The sequence below is a fragment of the Salmo trutta genome, chromosome 2 (genome assembly GCF_901001165.1).
Source record: "Salmo trutta chromosome 2, fSalTru1.1, whole genome shotgun sequence".
Classification (NCBI taxonomy): Eukaryota; Metazoa; Chordata; class Actinopteri; order Salmoniformes; family Salmonidae; genus Salmo; species Salmo trutta.
Window position 1 is genome coordinate 46,318,117 of NC_042958.1, and position 24,113 is coordinate 46,342,229.

The window sequence follows — 24,113 nt, forward strand, 5'->3', positions numbered from 1 at the left end:
GTACACATGAATATAGGGAGAGAAGAGGTGAGCAGCAGGGTTCACATGAATATAGGGAGAGAAGAGGTGAGCAGCAGGGTTCACATGAATATAGGGAGAGAAGAGGTGAGCAGCAGGGTTCACATGAATATAGGGAGAGAAGAGGTGAGCAGCAGGGTTACACATGAATATAGGGAGAGAAGAGGTGAGCAGCAGGGTTCACATGAATATAGGGAGAGAAGAGGTGAGCAGCAGGGTACACATGAATATAGGGAGAGAAGAGGTGAGCAGCAGGGTTCACATGAATATAGGGAGAGAAGAGGTGAGCAGCAGGGTTCACATGAATATAGGGAGAGAAGAGGTGAGCAGCAGGGTTCACATGAATATAGGGAGAGAAGAGGTGAGCAGCAGGGTTCACATGAATATAGGGAGAGAAGAGGTGAGCAGCAGGGTACACATGAATATAGGGAGAGAAGAGGTGAGCAGCAGGGTTCACATGAATATAGGGAGAGAAGAGGTGAGCAGCAGGGTTCACATGAATATAGGGAGAGAAGAGGTGAGCAGCAGGGTACACATGAATATAGGGAGAGAAGAGGTGAGCAGCAGGGTTCACATGAATATAGGGAGAGAAGAGGTGAGCAGCAGGGTTCACATGAATATATGGGGAGAAGAAAGGAAGAAAATGAACATATCATTTTTTTACACTATTTGTACTAAACCACATATTTATACACTGGATTCTTGCCATAGCTCATTCTTGCCATAGTACTATATCTACTGCTGTACATATCATTCTTAGTATATCTTGTTGGTGTATATAACATAAAGTAGATTGCATTTGGTTTACTGATACAATGTTATTTGGGTAGTTAACTGGGTTCATCATGACACTTGTGATTTCTTGTTTTTTATTATTATTATTTTTTACATTTTAACTGCATTGTCAGGATCTAGTAACACAAGCATTTTGTTGCAGCTGCTATAACATCTGCTAATGTCACGTCCTGACCTGAGAGAGCTTTTTCTCTGTTTTGTTAGGTCAGGGTGTGACATGGGGTGGGCATTCTATGTGTCATATTTCTATGTTGTTGTTTCTTCTATCGTTGTCTCTGATTGGGAATCATACTTAGGCAGCCCTTTTTCCCTCCTTCAGTGTGGGATCTTGTTTTTGTACAGCTCAGTATAGCCTGCAGAACATGACGTTCTTTTTTCTTTGTTTGTTGTTTTGATTTTGTGTTCTGAGTTACAATAAAAATAGAAATATGAACACGTACCACGCTGCACCTTGGTCTACTCATTTTGACGATCGTCACAGCTAAACCGTGTACGCAACCAATAAACTGAGAGAGAGGATGGGGGGAGGAGGGTCACAGAGATGATGGAGGGAGGGGGGAGGAGGGTCACAGAGAGGATGGAGGGAAGGGGGGTCAAAGAGAGGATAGAGAGAGGGGGGAGGAGGGTCACAGAGAAGGGGGAGGGAGGGGGGAGGGGGGTCACAGAGAGGATGGAGGGAGGGGGTCACAAAGAGGAGGTGGGAGTGGGGTCACAGAGAGGATGGAGGGAGGGGGGGTCACAGAATGAAAAAGAATAGAAAGAACAGAAGGGTAGACTAGGAGAGAGAGTGTTTCCAGGGGTTACCAAGACAACCGTCAGTCCCTAGCAACAGTTTGCCTTGTTTAGGAACAGAACAGGAACATAGTGTGCATCCCAAATTAAACCCTACTTACTCCCTATGGGTCCCAGTCAAAAGTAGTGCAATTTGGGTGCAATTTGGGATACAACCAAAGACTTGGAACACAAGGATTCTGTAAAGCTTTAAGTTTGATGATGTCTGGTTCACAAAGCAGCACAGTACGCTCTCTACTTTACCCCCAGAACAGGACAGAGAGTGTGTGAATAGAGAGAGAGAGATCACCTACAGAGAAATGAACGTGGAGAAGAGTCCCCTAAGCAAGCTGGTCCTGGGGCTCTGTTCACAAACACAAACAGACCCCACAGAGCCCCAGGACAGCAACACAATTAGACCCAACCAAATCATGAGAAAACCAAAATATAATTACTTGACACAAAAAACAGAGCAAACTAGAATGCTATTTGGCCCTAAACAGAGAGTACACAGTGGCAAAATATCTGACCACTGTGACTGACCCAAACTTAAGGAAAGCCCTGACTATGTACAGACTCAGTGAGCATAGCCTTGCTATTGAGAGATGCCGCCGTATGCAGACCTGGCTCTAAAGAGAAGACAGGCTATGTGCACACTGCCCACAAAATGAGGTGGAAACTGAGCTGCACTTCCTAACCTCCTGCCAAATGTATGACCATATTAGAGACACATATTTCCCTCAGATTACACAGATCCACAAATAATTCAAAAACCAATCCAATGTTGATAAAATCCCATATCTACTGGGTGAAATACCAGTGTGACATCACAGCAGCAAGATTTGTGACCTGTTGACACAAGAAAAGGTCAACCAGTGAAGAACGAACACCATTGTAAATACAACCCATATTTATGTTTATTTATTTTCCCTTTTGTACTTTAACTATTTGCACATCGTTACAACACTGTATATATACATAATATGACATTTGAAATGTCTTTATTCTTTTGAAACTTTTGTGAGTGTAATGTTTACTGTTAATTTTTTATTGTAGATTTCACATTTGTTTATTATCTATTTCACTTGCTTTGGGAATGTAAATATATGTTTCCCATGCCAATAAAGCCCTTAAATTGAAATTGAGAGAGAGAGAGAGAGAGAGAGAGAGAGAGAGCGAGAGAGAGAGACCGAGAGATGCTTGGCACATTCAGGCAGAGTAAAAGAGATTGGGTAGGGGAGGGGAGGGGCCGGGCGGGGAAAACAATGCCATGATTGAGATGTCACAAAGGAGTTACATTTACACAACCCTGGTCATTCAAAATGCACTATATTCCTTATATATGTGTTCCTGAGTGGTTCAGCGGTCTAAGGCACTGCATCTCAGTGCTAGAGGCGTCACTACAGACACCCTGGTTCGAATCCAGGGTTTATCACAACCGGCCGTGATTGGGAGTCCCGTAGGGCGGCGCACAATTGTCCCAGCATCATCCAGGTTTTGCTGGGGTAGGCAGTCATTGTAAATAAGAATTTGTTCTTAACTGACTTGCCTAGTTAAATAAAGGTTAAATAAAATACAAATATATATAGAGTTCATTACCAATACCCTATGGGTCCTATTCCCTATTACAGTTCATTACCAATACCCTATGGGTCCTATTCCCTATACAGTTCATTACCAACACCCTATGGGTCCTATTCCCTATACAGTTCATTACCAATACCCTATGGGTCCTATTCCCTATTACAGTTCATTACCAACACCCTATGGGTCCTATTCCCTATTACAGTTCATTACCAATACCCTATGGGTCCTATTCCCTATACAGTTCATTACCAATACCCTATGGGTCCTATTCCCTATACAGTTCATTACCAACACCCTATGGGTCCTATTCCCTATACAGTTCATTACCAATACCCTATGGGTCCTATTCCCTATACAGTTCATTACCAATACCCTATGGGACCTGGTCAAAAGAAGTGCACTACATAGGGAATAGGGTGCTATTTGTTTCACAACCACTGCACTGGACTGGCAGCGCCATGTCATTGCAGGTACTGTACAGTACCATGGAGAAAAGACTAGGTCTTGGTACACACATGCACGCACACACAGATACACATTCAGTCGTGGCCAAAAGTTTTGAGAATGACACAAATATTAATTTCCACAAAGTTTGCTGCTTCAGCGTCTTTAGATTTTTTGGTCAGATGTTACTATGGAATACTGAAGTATAATTACACGCATTTCATAAGTGTCAAAGGCTTTTATTGACAATTACATGAAGTTTATGCAAAGAGTCAGTATTTGCAGTGTTGACCCTTCTTTTTCAAGACCTCTGCAATCCGCCCTGGCAAGCTGTCAATTAACTTCTGGGCCACATCCTGGCTGATGGCAGCCCATTCTTGCATAATCAATGCTTGGAGTTTGTCAGAATTTGTATGTTTTTGTTTGTCCACCCGCCTCTTGAGGATTGACCACAAGTTTTCAATGGGATTAAGGTCTCGGGAGTTTCCTGGCCATGGACCCAAAATATCGATGTTTTGTTCCCTGAGTCACTTAGTTATCACTTTTGCCTTATGCCAATGTGCTCCATCATGCTGGAAAAGGCATTGTTCATCACCAAACTGTTCCTGGATGGTTGGGAGAAGTTGCTCTCGGAGGATGTGTTGGTACCATTTATTCATGGCTGTGTTCTTAGATAAAATTGTGAGTGAACCCACTCCCTTGGCTGAGAAGCAACCCCACACATGAATGGTCTCAGGATGCTTTACTGTTGGCATGACACAGGACTGATGGTAGCGCTCACCTTGTCTTCTCTGGACAAGCTTTTTTCCAGATGCCCCAAACAATCGGAAAGGGGATTCATCAGAGAAAATCACTTTACCCCAGTCCTCAGCAGTCCAATCTCTATACCTTTTGCAGAATATCAGTCTGTCCCTGATGTTTTTCCTGGAGAGAAGTGGCTTCTTTGCTGCCCTTCTTGACACCAGGCCATCCTCCAAAAGTCTTCGCCTCACTGTGCGTGCAGATGCACTCACACCTGCCGGCTGCCATTCCTGAGCAAGCTCTGTACTGGTGGTGCCCTGATCCTGCAGCTGAATCAACTTTAGGAGACGGTCCTGGCGCTTGCTGGACTTTCTTGGGCACCCTGAAGCCTTCTTCACAACAATTGAACCGCTCTCCTTGAAGTTCTTGATGATCCGATAAATGGTTGATTTAGGTGCAATATTACTGGCAGCAATATCCTTGCCTGTGAAGCCCTTTTTGTGCAAAGCAATGATGACGGCACGTGTTTCCTTGCAGGTAACCATGGTTGACAGAGGAAGAACAATGATTCCAAGCACCACCCTCCTTTTGAAGCTTCCAGTCTGTTATACAAACTCAATCAGCATGACATAGTGATCTCCAGCCTTGTCCTCGTCAACACTCACACCTGTGTTAACGAGAGAATCACTGACATGATGTCAGCTGGTCCTTTTGTGGCAGGGCTGAAATGCAGTGGAAATGTTTTTGGGGGATTCAGTTCATTTGCATGGCAAAGAGGGACTTTGCAATTCATCTGATCACTCTTCATAACATTCTGGAGTATATGCAAATTGCCATCATACAAACTGAGGCAGCAGGCTTTGTGAAAATTTATATTTTTGTCATTCTCAAAACTTTTGGCCACGACTGCACACACACACACACACACACACACACACACACACACACACACACACACACACACACACACACACACGCACATACAGTGGGTATCATAAGTATTCACCCCCCGTGGATTTCTTCACATTTTATTGTTACAAAGTGGTATTAAAATGTATCTAATTGTCAACGATCTACACAGAATAATTCTAACATTTCTTAAAAAGTAATGAGTATTGAAAAACGAATATACCTTGATTAGATAAGTATCCCCCCCGAGCCAATACATTTTAGAAACACCTTTAGCATTGATTACAGCTGTGATTATTTCTGGGTACATTTCTAAGAGCTTTCCACACCTGGATTGTGCAACATTTACCCATTATTATTTTCAAAGTTCTTCAAAATCTGTCAAGGTGTTAGGGGTCATGGCTACAGAAATTGTCAAGTCTTGCCACAGATTTTCAACCAGATTTAAGTAAAAACTGTAACTTGGCCACTCAGAAACATTCACTGTCTTCTTGGTAAACAACTCCAGTGTAGATGTGGCGTTGTGTTGTAGGTTATTGTCCTGCTGAAAGGTGAATTTGTCTCCCAGTGTCTGGTGGAAAGCAGACTAATGCTAGTTTTCCTCTAGCATTTTGCCTGTGCTTAGCTCCATTGCATTTCTTCTTATCCTGAAAAACTCCCCAGTCTTTGCCAAAGTCAAGCATACCCATACCATGATGCAGCCACCACCATGCTTGAAAATAAGGAGGCAGTTACTCAATGATGTGTTGTGTTAGATTTACCCCAAACATAAGGCTTTGTATTTAGGACAAAAAGTGTATTCCTTTGTTGTGTTTTCTTGCAGTATAACTTTAGTGCCTTATTGCATATGGGATGCATGTTTTGGAATATTGGTATTCTGTATATTTGTATTCTTCTTTTCACTCTGTCATTAAGGTCATTATTGTGTAGTCACTACAATGTTGTTGATCCATCCTCAGTTTTCCCCTATCACAGCCAATGAACTCTGTAGCGGTTTTAAAATCACCAACGGCCTCATGGTGACGTCTCTGAGCAGTTTCCTTCCTGTCCTGCAGCTCAGTTCAGAGGGACGATTGTATCTTGGATGTGTCTGGGTGGTTTAATACATCATCCACAGCAATAAATATTAACTTGACAATGCTTAAAGAGATATTCAATGTCTAATGTGTAATTGTCACCCATCTGCCAATCACTGTCCTTCTTTATGAGGCTGTCGAGAAAGCTCCCTGGTCTTTGTAGTTGAATCTGGGCTTGAAATTGAAATACTTGACTGAGGGACCTTCCAGATGTTGTATGTATGGGGGACAGAGGAAGAGGTAGTCATTCAAAAATCATATGAATCCCTATTATTTCACACCGAATGAGTCCATGTAACTTATTATGTGATTTGTTAATCCACATTTTACTCCTGAACTAATTTAGGCCTGTCTAAACAAAGGGGGTAAATACTTATGCAATGAATGTAAACATCTGTAGAGATTTCACTTTGGCATTATGGAGTATTTTGTGTAGATCAATGTCAAAAAATAAATCACAATTATATCCATTTAAATCCTACTTTGTAACACCACAAAATATGAACACAGACACACACACACACACACACACACACACACACACACACACACACACACACACACACACACACACACACACACTGGCTTGGTACAGACAGGATACACTACTAGTCATGATGCTATGTCTGACCTATCAGAGGCAGATACCTAATAGTTAAAGCAGGAAGTTACTCATTCCCCCTGTACTCAGTGGAGGTAGACTAGTGGTTAGAGTGTAGGGACGGCAGGTAGACTAGTGGTTAGAGTGTAGAGGTGGCAGGTAGACTAGTGGTTAGAGTGTAGGGACGGCAGGTAGACTAGTGGTTAGAGTGTAGGGACGGCAGGTAGACTAGTGGTTAGAGTGTAGGGACGGCAGGTAGACTAGTGGTTAGAGTGTAGGGACGGCAGGTAGACTAGTGGTTAGAGTGTAGAGGCGGCAGGTAGCCTAGTGGTTAGAGTGTAGGGACGGCAGGTAGACTAGTGGTTAGAGTGTAGGGACGGCAGGTAGACTAGTGGTTAGAGTGTAGTGGTGGCAGGTAGACTAGTGCTTAGAGTTTAGGGGCGGCAGGTAGCCTAGTGGTTAGAGTGTAGGGACGGCAGGTAGACTAGTGGTTAGAGTGTAGGGACGGCAGGTAGACTAGTGGTTAGAGTGTAGGGGCGGCAGGTAGACTAGTGGTTAGAGTGTAGGGAAGGCAGGTAGACTAGTGGTTAGAGTGTAGGGACGGCAGGCAGACTAGTGGTTAGAGTGTAGGGACGGCAGGTAGACTAGTGGTTAGAGTGTAGGGACGGCAGGTAGACTAGTGGTTAGAGTGTAGAGGCGGCAGGTAGCCTAGTGGTTAGAGTGTAGGGACGGCAGGTAGACTAGTGGTTAGAGTGTAGGGACTGCAGATAGCCTAGTGGTTAGAGTGTAGAGGTGGCAGGTAGACTAGTGGTTAGAGTGTAGGGACGGCAGGTAGACTAGTGGTTAGAGTGTAGGGACGGCAGGTAGACTAGTGGTTAGAGTGTAGGGACGGCAGGTAGACTAGTGGTTAGAGTGTAGAGGCGGCAGGTAGCCTAGTGGTTAGAGTGTAGGGACGGCAGGTAGACTAGTGGTTAGAGTGTAGGGACGGCAGGTAGACTAGTGGTTAGAGTGTAGGGACGGCAGATAGCCTAGTGGTTAGAGTGTAGAGGTGGCAGGTAGACTAGTGGTTAGAGTGTAGGGACAGCAGGTAGACTAGTGGTTAGAGTGTAGTGGTGGCAGGTAGACTAGTGGTTAGAGTGTAGGGACGGCAGGTAGACTAGTGGTTAGAGTGTAGGGACGGCAGGTAGACTAGTGGTTAGAGTGTAGTGGTGGCAGGTAGACTAGTGGTTAGAGTGTAGGGGCGGCAGGTAGCCTAGTGGTTAGAGTGTAGGGACGGCAGGTAGACTAGTGGTTAGAGTGTAGGGACGGCAGGTAGACTAGTGGTTAGAGTGTAGGGGCGGCAGGTAGACTAGTGGTTAGAGTGTAGGGGCGGCAGGTAGACTAGTGGTTAGAGTGTAGGGACGGCAGGCAGACTAGTGGTTAGAGTGTAGGGACGGCAGGTAGCCTAGTGGTTAGAGTGTAGGGGTGGCAGGTAGACTAGTGGTTAGAGTGCAGGGGCGGCAGGTAGCCTAGTGGTTAGAGCGTTGGACTAGTAACCGAAAGGTTGCAAGTTCGAATCCCTGAGCTGACAAGGTAAAAATCTGCCATTCTTCTCCTGAACAAGGCACTGTTCCTAGGCTGTCATTGTAAATAAGAATTTGTTCTTTAACTGACATGCCTAGTTAAATAAATAAAGAAACTGTACTCAGTGGAGGTTATCATTGTATTGGTTCCTATCTACACTGGTACTTGTGTATGCTGCTTTGTATTTTACCCACAACTTCTCTTCAGCATTTATTTTAAGCATAATTTCCATTCAGGGCTTTCATTATCCTGATGAGTATGTGTGCTTATTGCCTCCTCTGACCCGAACAAATGTTTTAGTGAACTCCTTTAGTGAGAAAACAAATGTTTTAGTGAACTCCTTTAGTGAGAAAACAAATGTTTTAGTGAACTCCTTTAGTAAGAAAACAAATGTTTTAGTGAACTCCTTTAGTGAGAAAACAAATGTTTTAGTCAACTCCTTTAGTAAGAAAACAAATGTTTTAGTCAACTCCTTTAGTGAGAAAACAAATGTTTTAGTGAACTCCTTTAGTAAGAAAACAAATGTTTTAGTCAACTCCTTTAGTAAGAAAACAAATGTTTTAGTCAACTCCTTTAGTGAGAAAACAAATGTTTTAGTCAACTCCTTTAGTAAGAAAACAAATGTTTTAGTCAACTCCTTTAGTGAGAAAACAAATGTTTTAGTGAACTCCTTTAGTAAGAAAACAAATGTTTTAGTCAACTCCTTTAGTAAGAAAACAAATGTTTTAGTGAACTCCTTTAGTAAGAAAACAAATGTTTTAGTGAACTCCTTTAGTAAGAAAACAAATGTTTTAGTGAACTCCTTTAGTAAGAAAACAAATGTTTTAGTGAACTCCTTTAGTAAGAAAACAAATGTTTTAGTGAACTCCTTTAGTAAGAAAACAAATGTTTTAGTGAACTCCTTTAGTGAGAAAACAAATGTTTTAGTGAACTCCTTTAGTAAGAAAACAAATGTTTTAGTGAACTCCTTTAGCAAGAAAACAAGGCATATGAGACAGCCCCTGATTGGTTGATAGTTTGGTTGGTTGATAAGTAATAATAATGATAATAATTAATTGAATTCATAAAGTGCATTTCTAACAGCCAAGGCACTAAAATAACAACAACAATAATAATAATAATAATAATAATAGTTTTACCTTTTTGCCACCACTAGATGGCAGGTATGTTTCCAAGATGCAGGGAAGGTTGCTTGATTGGTAGATGTCTTCACACTTTGACTTCATCGTGATCCAATCACAGTCAACCTTCACATTGAGACGGGGTAACAATATAATTTATCAATATAAGTACGCTAGTGTAATTACAATGTAGGTACACACTATTGTTACATGGTACTACAGCCGACCTGTTAGCAGCTTGCACAATATCATCAATTTAAATAATTTCACAAAGGACATTATATGATAATCTTTTTAAGTTAGCTAACACTTAAACCGACAAACTTTTTTTTAAAACTCCAGCTCACCAGGGTTGTGCTCAATTCCAGTAAATTCAGGAATTAAACTGAAATTCCAATTCTCTTCAATGAGGAACATTTGGAAATTGAATTTGGTTTACTTTCTGAATTGACAGAAATGTAAATGTAATGGAGGCCAATCCTGCAGCTCACAGCTCTCACTTACCCCTCTACCTTGAACAGCCAGTCAGAATGTTATGAGTCCCTAGGCTAGGGTTTACACTCCTCCCTCAGTAAAACTCAATGGTTACCAAGTTACACAGAACAATGTGAACCACAACTTCATTTTTTCTTTTTTTAACCTTTCAGTCAATTCCAAGTCTGACTGGCTGTAAAGGTTTGAGGTTATAAGCTGCAGTATTGATGAAAGAAAGTACTTTCTGTTCACGTGTATTTTCTTATAAAATAATAGGCCTAGTCTCCACAGACTTGCATCCTAGTTGAGACTATTATTTGGCCTAGTCTCCACAGACTTGCATCCTAGTTGAGACTATTATTTGGCCTAGTCTCCACAGACTTGCATCCTAGTTGAGACTATTATTTGGCCTAGTCTCCACAGACTTGCATCCTAGTTGAGACTATTATTTGGCCTAGTCTCCACAGACTTGCATCCTAGTTGAGACTATTATTTGGCCTAGTCTCCACAGACTTGCATCCGAGTTGAGACTATTATTTGGCCTAGTCTCCACAGACTTGCATCTGAGTTGAGACTATTATTTGGCCTAGTCTCCACAGACTTGCATCCTAGTTGAGACTATTATTTGGCCTAGTCTCCAAAGACTTGCATCCGAGTTGAGACTATTATTTGGCCTAGTCTCCACAGACTTGCATCCTAGTTGAGACTATTATTTGGCCTAGTCTCGACACGCTTGCATCCTAGTTGAGACTATTATTTGGCCTAGTCTCCACAGACTTGCATCCTAGTTGAGACTATTATTTGGCCTAGTCTCCACAGACTTGCATCCTAGTTGAGACTATTATTTGGCCTAGTCTCCACAGACTTGCATCCTAGTTGAGACTAATATTTGGCCTAGTCTCCACAGACTTGCATCCTAGTTGAGACTAATATTTGGCCTAGTCTCCACAGACTTGCATCCTAGTTGAGACTAATATTTGGCCTTGTCTATCTAGCATAGTATAATGATTTCTACACTTCTACTAGGCCTTTGTATCATAATATCTAGTACAGCCTAAGCTACCTCTTGAGGTAGGATGGACACTAACTATCTGCCTATAGTTCTTACATGTCCCAACGAATGTATTAAATCTGCAGATATTGTAGCCTAACAATGTGGGGGCAACGTAACTTTCTTCTCAGGAATTGAACGAATCAGACTATTAAACTATTCATGTCAAGAAATGCCTTAGCCGATGATATAATCCTGTATCAGCATGACATTACACAAGTGTCCTAAAAGCAATGACCGGGGTTAACTGGTCTGTTTAAGACATGTGTATATAAGAGTGGTTGCCATGATACGAATAGGCCCTATTCAATAGGGCATATTCACTGGGCTGTTTAGAGTGTCCCTTCTCTCTCTCTCTCTCTCTCTCTCTCTCCAACAGCAGGCGCGCGCCAATCCTCTCTGAGCAACGCACCAGATCAGTTCTATAACAACCGTATAGGCCACAGGATGTTGATGCTTTGGCTATGGTTTTATAACAATAACGAGGTGATGTATCGGATATGATAACATTAAAATACATTTTGTTCAGCTGAAAACGAGTTGATTGACACGATAAGCAGTAAGCCACTAGACCTAGACATATTGATTAAATCAATGGCTTAAAGGCCTAACAGCATTACTTCGTGCACTAGCCTTGGCCACTAGTCCTACTCCTTAGTAGGCTAATGCGTTGGTATTTGTCAGCGGGTGCTGTGCAACGAGAGCTCTCTGACAACCCTGATTAACACACATTCTAATAAGAAGCTTATCTAGTTAGCACCCAAAATGACTCAAAAGCAGCATATACAAGTAACCTTGTGAAACCCAAGCTTTCAATGACATCTGAGCCATCAAGTCATTCTTGACTTTTGACTTGTTGATTGGGCAGAACCGATTGCCATTGGTTACAGTTGTCATCATAGCTACATACCTTCATTCAAGTTCTGGATACAGGAGGATATGTCTACCATTTGGATACATAGCGGACTAGAAACTGAATTTGCCTAATTTGATTTGTATTGGGTTTATTGATCGCTAAACTGCCAGGGTAATGTCCACACTAATGTAATAAGTCAAATGATCAGTGAATGTAGATTGAAAACATTTTTTACTTCATACAAATGGCATAAAAATGTCAGGGTAGAAGGAAACATTTGAGTTGATACAAACATCCCCCCTCTCCCTCATAATAAATACGGTAGGCCTACAAATCTGATCCACACCCACAACATTTCTTCTTTCATTTTCCAGACAGTGCAAAAAAACAGGTGCATCTTCTGAGAGGTGCACCCAACAACAACAACAACAAAAAACGCGCAAAGTAACCCTGTCGTTGCCGTTGACAGCTATTGTTCTTGGACACAAAGGAAGAGGCTCCTTGGATCGCAGGCGGCTCATGCCAACCAACGAATAAAGGCGCCTCAATTAAAAACAAAAGCACGTGCAAAAGAAGAGAACACAGGATTTCGACAGTGTCAACATGAAAGGCTATTCAATTCAGACATCATTACAATTATTAGACTCGTAAAAAACAACATTCCCATGTGTGTGGAAACAGTGTTCGCCGTGCGTAATGGTGAGCAGTGTCAGCGGATAGACTACTAAGAATCCATATATTTTGTGTAGGCTACAGTGTGCAATGTTCGTAGCTTGCCTTATCACATCATATTAAAGTCTTATAATATGAGAAGCATTCGTCAGCAGCTTTTTAGGTGCGGAAGGGTAGATAGTTTGTCCACTTTCCCAAAAGCAGCGGCGCTTTCCACTCCTTTCAGCCATTCTTTGCATTTCCTCACCACCGTCTCATCCACATCGCCGTCTTCTTCTTCATATTCCACGTCATCGTATTTATACTGATCATTTAGTAAAGATATTTTGACTATGGTTGTAATGTCCTCTGCGTGTTCCAGATTGGCGACGGGAATGGTCGAGCTTTTGGAACCACCTTGAGTCCGTTTGGATGGAAAGACTCGCCTGTTCCGAAAGTCTACGGACACACAACCCTTCTGCTGTTTGGCTAGCATCTGTTTTTCTAAGCTGCGCTTCTGAATAACGAGAATGGCCTCCGGTGTGAGGCTCAGAGAGAATTGAATCTTCCTTTCTTCTCCTGTCTCGTCCTTTCCTATGGAACTCCGAGAGGACTGCTTGCCCCTGTCCCGGTGCGTGGTGGATTCCACAGAACTGTACAGCGGAACGCTCTCGCACGAGTCTTGAGATTGTTTGGGTAAAGTTAGCCAGGAGCTCTTTAAACCTTCTGTCTCCTGAATAGGGAGTTTAGTTTTCTGTTGTTGGGGTTTTCGCCCCAAATTCCTCAGATTGGCCGCAGTCCAAGACTTCGAGATCTTTTCCTTCTCCGAGCCTTTTTCCTCCGTCTGTTTCTTTTTCCTGAACAGCTCTCTCCCGGGAGAAGAGATTCGTTGATGGAGATTTATCGGCGGAAAAGGCATTATTGGGATTTAAAAGTGATCCGACCACAAAAGCAACGTCTTCTATTAAACAGAATAATAACTTTAAACTCGAAGACTGTAAATAAATATACTGTATTCCAATTGCATTATCCGATCAAGTAAAAATGAGGTATCTTGAATGCCGTAATGTGCAACAGCGCTATAATCCGTTTTGTAATTCAACTGGTGTGAATGTGCGGTTTGTCTGGTATTTATAAGGCTCGTCGGTGGGAGGCGGGTCCACGGTAAGAGCGGAGGAGCCGAAGCACGCGGCTAAACAAAGGCAACAACCGAATAAAAACAAGCGTGGCTTCTGCGGTGGCCTTTAGGATAGTGATGTCATTCATTCCATGTATTACTTTACATGTAACCGTGTTCTTGTTGAATGTAAAAATAACAAATACACTGACCAATATATTCAGGGGACTGTTATTACAGGGCTGAGGTCAATTCCAATTTACATTTCAGTACAATGTTCACGTTTCCATTCAGTTCATCCACTGAAATTACAATTAAAACCAAATAAATTAGATGAAAGAAATAAAGAACACACACACAATATTGTTATAGCTATTTATAATTTCCCAGTGACAAATGTCCATTTACTCATGTAACCGAGTATGTCTGGTATAGATCCATCTGCCTTCTCTCTGTTCAGGAACCATTTCTAGGTCGAAACCTGATTGTCAATCGTCTAGGGATATATTAACGAATTAAGGATGAAGTGTATTGACTGTTTCGACATCAATAGTATTGAATGATTCCATTTGGAATAAATAGTGAGCAAAATTCCACTTTATTCAGAGGTATAATATTGTTTTCAGAGGCTCAAAGCGTAATCGCTCGAAGGGTGTGCTGCAATACGTTCTGTCAGAGTCTTACTTAAACCCCTGGACATATGGACATATTACCTCAATGACTTCAACTAACCTGTACCCCTGCACACTCCTTTGCACCCCAGTATCTCTACTTGCACATTCATCTTCTGCACATCTATCACTCCAGGGTTTAATTGCTATATTGTAATTATTTCACCACTATGGCCTATTTATTGCCTTACCTCCCTTATCTTACCTCATTTGCATACACTGTATATAGACTTTTTCTATTGTATTATTGACTGTATGTTAGGTTTATTCCATGTGTAACTCTGTGTTGTTGTTTGTGACAAACTGCTTTGCTTTATCTTGGCCAGGTCACAGTTGTAAATGAGAACTTGTTCTCAACTAGCCTACCTGGTTAAATAAAGGTGAAATAAACATTGACTCGGTAACTAACCCCTGTAAATAGCCTCGTTATTGTTATTTTATTGTGTTAAGCATTTCACAGTAAGTCTACACCTGTTGTATTCGGCACTTGACAAATAACGTTTGATTTGATAGGGACCATTTTTGGTATGTAACCATTGATTCTTGACTAATATAACTTATAAATGGCTCACGAGCATAGTTCAACTGTCATACCCCATCAGAACCCAAACAAAACATGATTAAAACTATAATTTTGATATCATGGATGGTCAGACCATGCATCCGTTGCTCTGTCTATGAATTTGAGACTGGTTACATTTCTCCATCCCTCAGCTTTTTACTCAAAACAGTGGCGGGGATTAGGATTGTTATTGTTTCAACAGCTGATTGGCCCTTTAAGTGTATGCCATTGGCTTCTCACATATATTGATCTGTAATAGCCAGTCCTACACACTGTTTTGTTTTCCATTTTGTGTGAATCATTTCTCAATTTTAAAGGTACATTGGGTATTTCTAGTAATATGTGACAGAACCGACTTTGAGTGAGAGGAGCAGTAGAGATTCAGAACACAAGCCATGATCACAATACAAGACAACTAGTCATGATTTGCCTAGTTAAATAAAAACAAATAAATACAATACAAATAATCAATTTGCACAGAAATGTTTTTAACTGTCACAATGCCATTGGTGGATATATCACTAACCACATACAGCAGGTAAAATCTGATGATCGTATGGGTTTAAACGTGGACAGACAGTCTGGCTGGGGTGATGGGGTGACAAACCTGATTACTGTATTGAGTTGAGGTTTTTCTTTCTTGTCCTCCTAGTCAACTTATTCTTCTACTTCATGCACATTCACTCTCAAAGAAGCTAAACAAAACAAACAACTGTCCTCCCTCTATCCAAAAGAAAGGAAATGGTATAAACCAATGGGATCTCTCACCAGATCAAGGGGTTTGGTTCAAGGGCTTTTTGTTGTTGTTCTCAAAGTCATCACAATTGAATGGACAAAAACACTCACATTCACAACAACAACACACAAATTGGTCCTCCATCCAAAGAAAGGACATATGAATAGAGATGTAGGTTTCCTCCCTCTCCCAGATGACTCTGATAGTCACAGTGAGCCTAAAGCTTAGCTGAACCCCTGCCAAGCCAAGTCCCTGTATCTGAGTCCCAAATGGCGCCCTATTCCCTATATAGTGCACTACTTTACACCAGGGCCCGTAGGGTATCCCATCGGGTTCTGGTCAAAAGTAGTGCACTATATAGGGAATAGGGTGCCATTTGGGATGCATACTGGAACTAGTGCTACTAAAAGGGGATTTATTTTTATATTAAAAGGCTGATCCATGATCACACTACTAATGAAACGTTGTAATAGAATTCCATAAGACTGGGTATGTGCTGGGTAAACACCATAGGCATCGATCACGTAATCCCAAGATAAAATATGGTTCTACATAGAAAAATAAAAGCTTCTATACTCAGATAGATGTCATCCCTAAAGAACCTATATTAAACTATGAACCTTTATGGTTCCTTATAGAACCCCAAGCAAACATTTGTTCCGAGTCCATAAAGAAAGCACCTTGAGAGGGATGTTTAGAAACCTGTGTTAGGTAGAGTAGAGCTACGTAAGAAGCGAACAGGATATGTCTAAGAGTACCACACGAATAACAAAAAGATTGATGACACATCTTAAAGGTTTGTTGTTTTTCTTAAAGAGCAATGAAGCATCTTTCCTTATCCAGAGCTTTCTCTCTTTATTGTGGGTTGAGGCCACTCATTGTATTGGGCCATGGGTCTAATCCAGGAAAAGTCCCCTCCTCCCCTTTGATAATATTACCTCTGACAGGAGAGGCGTGGAGGCAGACGGACCAGGTGTCCTGTGACACTACTGTCTGAAATCCCACTGTCTCATCACCATAATGGACCATGTGACCATGGATGCTCCCGTTGGGAATACGGAGAGCGGGAGCAGAGGGGTACTTCCTAGCTCCTGGGGTTGTCATAGCAACCACATCCTCCTTTCAGAATCCCATCCAGAAGGCTCCAGCTTATACCGAAGTTGTTTAGATTTAGAATTAACCACAATGCTCACATGACAACAGCATTGGTCCCAAATCTGTTTCTGCCGTCTTGCCAAATATGCTTATTTTGACAATGACCATAGACGATTGTGAAGACAGCACAAACAGCTAGATATGGGACCAGGCGAATATAAAAAGCTATGCGGTAGTATAGTAGGTTAAGATTACATAGAGCAGAAGGACGGCGTGAATGAGCCAGAAGGTCTCAACTGCATCTGGCTGACAATTAAGAGAAACAAAAGAGAGCTCATTTACAGGCAATTAGCTTTGAGCTGAAGGGGTAAGAGGGGAGATGTTGTATGTCACACATGTTGATCTGGGTCTTCTTCAGTAGGCATCAAACGGAAGAAAACGTACTGAAATGGAGAGGGATTTGTCCAATAAGAAATGTAGTCCCCCCCCCCAGTTGCAAAGCATTTTGAAACATTTTGCTAGGGTTTACACTAATGAACACAACTCAGTGGTATAGTAGCTCCTTTCCCTTTGTGGTCCTTGGCTGAGAAAAGCCAAGAGAGGGATCTGGGTTTAACGTGGTGTGATCGTCTGTCTGTCTGTCGCCCCAGGCAGGGCACACTGGGATACTGTAGTTATCCATTAAGAATTTAGTAACATAACACAATTTGAGTTTATCAGCCACATTACTTACACATCACTGACTTGGACACATGGGGTGAGGAGAACCAATGTGTTTCAAGGAATCACTCACATACGCATGGTCGCACACACACACACACACACACGTACGTGTCTTTTACATTTTAGGAAATGAAAAATACACACGCACACTATAAAAACGTATAAGCATGACACCAACATTTAAAGGAAAACTATCTTCTGTTATTTGTTTCATTAGTCTATTGTTGACGTAGTCCTAAAATGTTTTGCTTGTCAGCAATCAAGTTTTGAAGATATGTAACTTTTAAAGGCCAGAAATAATCAGCGTATGATGCTGCGTTTTACATATCTTCAAAACTTGATTGCTGACAAGCAAAACATTTTAGGACTACGTCAACAATGGACTAATGAAACAAATACCAAAATAATTTTCCTTTAAGGGCTAACTAAGTTGGAGCGCAGTTTCAAAATGAAAACATTTGTTGATTTTATTCATCAAAAATAGACAGTCATATTCCATTCTTCTGAAGACGGAAAACTTATGTTAAAATATCAGCAAATAGTATTGTCATGAGACAAAATACAAAGTAGAAAAAGGTAAGGCATTGAATTGTATTTTCAGTTTTACAAGCATCATATTGTAAATGTCTATAGGTCTTTCCATGCTCTGAACGAAACAATATATAAAATTGGTCTACTTCCAGGGTAGGGGTCAATTCGAAATGAAGGCAGTCAATTCAGGAAGTAAACTTAACTTTCAATTCAAAAATTGAAAAAAAGGGCATATTTTAATGACTTCTCAAACTGAAAAGTAAAAGCTATTTATTTTGAGAGTTGTAAAATGTTTTCATTTTAAATTCTAAATCACTTCCTGAATTGACTGCCTTCAATTCCACTTGACCCCAATCCTGTCTTTTTGGATGATATATATTAGGAAAATTATTCAATATTTGAATTTCAAGCATTCACCTCTCTCTCACCTGAAGCATAAACACACTTAAAACAACAGACCCAATCGGGGAGTCACAAACAAATAAAAAAGGTTAAATAAGCATCAATCAGGGTCAATTCAGGAAGTAAACAAATCCAATACTGAATTTCAGTCTACTTCCTGAATTAACTGAATTGAAATGGAATTGACCCCAACCCTGAAAACCATAATATGAATAAACATTAGTTTCAGATAACTGCTAACATGATTATACAACTATTGGAAATATTAATGATTCACAGTATCAAAACAGCAATGAAAATGAAAAATACAAATACAAAATATCCGTTGTCTTTGCATATTTGGGACCAGTCTTGTGATTTCATAGTATTTGAACCCAGGTCTGGGAGGCCACTGTCCGTTCTCTAACTCAGACAGCTGGTGAAAACCTTTATCACTGCATCTCTGGAGAGAAAGGAGAAGACAGGGGAACAGAAGAGGAGAATAGGTGATACATGACAACAAATATTTCACAATCAATCCAATATCAATCTTTATGATCAATCCAACACAGTAGGTTATCTCTGCTGTCTGATACAGTAGGTTATATCTGTTGTCTGATACAGTAGGTTATATCTGTTGTCTGATACAGTAGGTTATATCTGTTGTCTGATACAGTAGGTTATATCTGTTGTCTGATACAGTAGGTTATATCTGTTGTCTGATACAGTAGGTTATATCTGTTGTCTGATACAGTAGGTTATATCTGTTGTCTGATACAGTAGGTTATATCTGTTGTCTGATACAGTAGGTTATATCTGTTGTCTGATACAGTAGGTTATATCTGTTGTCTGATACAGTAGGTTATATCTGTTGTCTGATACAGTAGGTTATATCTGTTGTCTGATACAGTAGGTTCTCTTAATAATTTGCCTGAACAAATACAACAAAATAATGATGAAAGCAATAGTTATAATTCAGTAATTTATTTATTTATTTTTCCTTCATTCTAGTATTTAGGGTTTTAAAGATGTTTTGTACCCACCACAGGCCTTTTACCTTTTTAATAACAATTCCCGTATATATCTAATCTAGAAAGTTACTACTACAGTATCGCTATTACATTAATCCTTTGTTATTGTTGTTTTGGGCGTGGCTCATGCATATTTAATTATGTTTTGGCGGGAAAGTGATGCCCCTCCCCCCTAACACTCCAGATATTGGAATGAGGCATCACAACCAGCAATCACCATGGCAACAGCAGAAAATGGTCCCTCCTCCATCTCTCTCTTCCACCTCCCCCCTCATTCTTTCTTTCTCTCTGTCAACTGCTCTCTCTATCCATGTGTTGCTAAGCAGACTTCACTTTCCTACCACCCTCAACAGCTACTGGAGGAGAGGTGAAGCTGAACCAGTTAAGGTTATAAGGAGAGAGGGAGGGATTAATCATAACACAGACAGACAGACAGAGAGAGAGAGAGAGAGAAAGAGCGAGGTAGAGAGAAAGAGAGAGAGAAAGAGAGAGAGAGCGAGGAGGAACAAGATGGTTGGTGGAAAAGACTGGTGACTCATTGTGATTCTCTGATTTGCAGTGAGCTCACCCCCTTCACACAAAGACACATACACTGGCCCCTACACTCCACCTCCTTCCCATCTTTCCTCTACATTGAAGGCAACACACTGCTATTTTAGCACCCGGCTTCCTAAAACACACCACATAAATAAATGATAATTTACTGAAATGATGAAACACCAGCGCAACAGACTACTTCAGGATACCCCAGATAAACTGCATCTTAAATAGCACCTTATTCCCTAGGATACCCTAAGGGCCCTGGTCAAAAGAAGTGCACTAAATAGGGAATAGGGTGCCGTTTGAGACACAACCATAGTATCCCCAGCTGTAGTTTAGAAAGTGCAGATGCAGCAGGTTTAACCAGGGACTGGGGAGAGCTGCAGGTTTAACCAGGGACTGGGGAGAGCAGCAGGTTTAACCAGGGACTGGGGAGAGCAGCAGGTTTAACCAGGGACTGGGGAGAACATCCCCTGAGAGGGACTATATATATATATATATATAGTATCAACAGAGTAAAAGACATTAGAGGATCAGCTTGGGCTTCATTAGTGGTGGAGTGACGATGTGGCCAACACAGACCAACACCAAAGTTAGCATGACGGACCACACTGACTGGAGAGGGCAGGTAGTACTGTAGAATTAGGGGTTCATTATTGTAAATAACAATTTTGAATGGTAAATCAAATAAATCATGCATGCATTATGTTGTTCAAAGGGAAACGGCACCATACTATAGTTGGATGTGGGTTAACCCTAGCTGTCATTGCAAATAGGAATTTGTTCTTAACTGCCTCACTTGGTTAAATCAAGGTAGTATAAAATAAATAAGGTGAACATTAGAAGGGAATAATATAAAAACATTCCATCATCTAAATATTACTCAGCCCGCGTGATAACAAATGAAAACACAAAGCACCAATCTAAATGAAAACAACACAGAGCACCAATCTAAATGAAAACAACATAAAGCACCAATCTAAATGAAAACAACACTGAGCACCAATCTAAATGAAAACAACACTGAGCACCAATCTAAATGAAAACAACAGAGAGCACCAATCTAAATGAAAACAACAGCGAACACCAATCTAAATGAAAACAACAGCGAACACCAATCTAAATGAAAACAACAGAGAGCACCAATCTAAATGAAAACAACAGAGAGCACCAATCTAAATGAAAACAACAGAGAGCACCAATCTAAATGAAAACAACAGCGAGCACCAATCTAAATGAAAACAACAGCGAGCACCAATCTAAATGAAAACAACAGCGAGCACCAATCTAAATGAAAACAACAGCGAGCACCAATCTAAATGAAAACAACAGCGAGCACCAATCTAAATGAAAACAACAGCGAGCACCAATCTAAATGAAAACAACAGCGAGCACCAATCTAAATGAAAACAACAGCGAGCACCAATCTAAATGAAAACAACAGCGAGCACCAATCTAAATGAAAACAACAGAGAGCACCAATCTAAATGAAAACAACACAGAGCACCAATCTAAATGAAAACAACAGAGAGCACCAATCTAAATGAAAACAACAGAGAGCACCAATCTAAATGAAAACAACAGCGAACACCAGTCTAAATGAAAACAACAGAGAGCACCAGTCTAAATGAAAACAACAGAGAGCACCAATCTAAATGAAAACAACAGAGAGCACCAGTCTAAATGAAAACAACAGAGAGCACCAGTCTAAATGAAAACAACAGCAAACACCAATCTAAATGAAAACAACACAGAGCACCAATCTAAATGAAAACAACAGAGAGCACCAATCTAAATGAAAACAACAGAGAGCACCAATCTAAATGAAAACAACAGAGAGCACCAATCTAAATGAAAACAACAGAGAGCACCAATCTAAATGAAAACAACAGAGAGCACCAATCTAAATGAAAACAATAGAGAGCACCAATCTAAATGAAAACAACAGAGAGCACCAATCTAAATGAAAACAACAGAGACCACCAATCTAAATGAAAACAACAGAGACCACCAATCTAAATGAAAACAACACAGAGCACCAATCTAAATGAAAACAGAGAGCACCAATCTAAATGAAAACAACAGCGAACACCAGTCTAAATGAAAACAACAGAGAGCACCAATCTAAATGAAAACAACAGAGAGCACCAATCTAAATGAAAACAACAGAGAGCACCAATCTAAATGAAAACAACAGAGAGCACCAATCTAAATGAAAACAACAGAGAGCACCAATCTAAATGAAAACACAGAGCACCAATCTAAATGAAAACAACAGAGAGCACCAGTCTAAATGAAAACAACAGCAAACACCAGTCTAAATGAAAACAACAGAGAGCACCAATCTAAATGAAAACAACACAGAGCACCAATCTAAATGAAAACAGAGAGCACCAATCTAAATGAAAACAACAGCGCACCAATCTAAATGAAAACAACAGCGAGCACCAATCTAAATGAAAACAACAGCGAGCACCAATCTAAATGAAAACAACAGCGAGCACCAATCTAAATGAAAACAACAGCGAGCACCAATCTAAATGAAAACAACAGCGAGCACCAATCTAAATGAAAACAACAGCGAGCACCAATCTAAATGAAAACAACAGCGAGCACCAATCTAAATGAAAACAACAGCGAGCACCAATCTAAATGAAAACAACAGAGAGCACCAATCTAAATGAAAACAACACAGAGCACCAATCTAAATGAAAACAACAGAGAGCACCAATCTAAATGAAAACAACAGAGAGCACCAATCTAAATGAAAACAACAGCGAACACCAGTCTAAATGAAAACAACAGAGAGCACCAATCTAAATGAAAACAACAGAGAGCACCAATCTAAATGAAAACAACAGAGAGCACCAGTCTAAATGAAAACAACAGAGAGCACCAGTCTAAATGAAAACAACAGCAAACACCAATCTAAATGAAAACAACACAGAGCACCAATCTAAATGAAAACAACAGAGAGCACCAATCTAAATGAAAACAACAGAGAGCACCAATCTAAATGAAAACAACAGAGAGCACCAATCTAAATGAAAACAACAGAGAGCACCAATCTAAATGAAAACAACAGAGAGCACCAATCTAAATGAAAACAACACAGAGCACCAATCTAAATGAAAACAGAGAGCACCAATCTAAATGAAAACAACAGCGAACACCAGTCTAAATGAAAACAACAGAGAGCACCAATCTAAATGAAAACAACAGAGAGCACCAATCTAAATGAAAACAACAGAGAGCACCAATCTAAATGAAAACAACAGAGAGCACCAATCTAAATGAAAACAACAGAGAGCACCAATCTAAATGAAAACACAGAGCACCAATCTAAATGAAAACAACAGAGAGCACCAGTCTAAATGAAAACAACAGCAAACACCAGTCTAAATGAAAACAACAGAGAGCACCAATCTAAATGAAAACAACACAGAGCACCAATCTAAATGAAAACAGAGAGCACCAATCTAAATGAAAACAACACAGAGCACCAATCTAAATGAAAACAACAAAGAGCACCAATCTAAATGAAAACAACAGAGAGCACCAATCTAAATGAAAACAACAGAGAGCACCAATCTAAATGAAAACAACAGCGAACACCAGTCTAAATGAAAACAACAGCGAACACCAGTCTAAATGAAAACACAGAGCACCAATCTAAATGAAAACAACACAGAGCACCAATCTAAATGAAAACAACAGAGAGCACCAGTCTAAATGAAAACAACAGAGAGCACCAGTCTAAATGAAAACAACAGAGAGCACCAGTCTAAATGAAAACAACAGCAAACACCAATCTAAATGAAAACAACACAGAGCACCAATCTAAATGAAAACAGAGAGCACCAATCTAAATGAAAACAACAGAGAGCACCAATCTAAATGAAAACAACAGCGAACACCAGTCTAAATGAAAACAACACAGAGCACCAATCTAAATGAAAACAACAGAGAGCACCAATCTAAATGAAAACACAGAGCACCAATCTAAATGAAAACAACAGAGAGCACCAGTCTAAATGAAAACAACAGCAAACACCAATCTAAATGAAA

At 40.6% G+C, this 24,113-nt stretch overlaps 3 protein-coding genes across 3 annotated transcripts in view; all 3 read right to left on the minus strand.

The window, feature by feature from the left end:
• The window catches only part of LOC115155875 (uncharacterized), a 46,417-nt gene extending 36,274 nt beyond the window's left edge, over positions 1-10,143 (minus strand). Inside the window, exons 1-2 of the mRNA XM_029702881.1 lie at positions 10,131-10,143; positions 9,645-9,752 (exon numbers count right to left, since the gene is read on the minus strand). Of these exons, the coding sequence (XP_029558741.1) occupies positions 9,645-9,731 (87 nt within the window). The 5' untranslated portion in view covers positions 9,732-9,752; positions 10,131-10,143. The remainder of the gene's footprint in view (positions 1-9,644; positions 9,753-10,130) is intronic.
• A 2,076-nt stretch (positions 10,144-12,219) lies between these two features.
• prr18 (proline rich 18) lies at positions 12,220-14,571 on the minus strand. The gene has a single exon (XM_029702892.1). The coding sequence runs from the start codon at positions 13,575-13,577 to the stop codon at positions 12,828-12,830; it is 750 nt and encodes a 249-aa protein (XP_029558752.1). The 5' UTR covers positions 13,578-14,571; the 3' UTR covers positions 12,220-12,827.
• A 3,432-nt stretch (positions 14,572-18,003) lies between these two features.
• sft2d1 (SFT2 domain containing 1) overlaps positions 18,004-24,113 on the minus strand; it is a 49,427-nt gene continuing 43,317 nt past the window's right edge. The window contains exon 8 of the mRNA XM_029702906.1: positions 18,004-18,937. Within this exon, the coding sequence (XP_029558766.1) occupies positions 18,898-18,937 (40 nt within the window). The 3' untranslated portion in view covers positions 18,004-18,897. The remainder of the gene's footprint in view (positions 18,938-24,113) is intronic.

Excerpts from the sequence above, each read along its gene's own strand:
- prr18 (XM_029702892.1), bottom strand. The coding sequence starts at position 13,577 with ATGCCTTTTCCGCCGATAAATCTCCATCAACGAATCTCTTCTCCCGGG.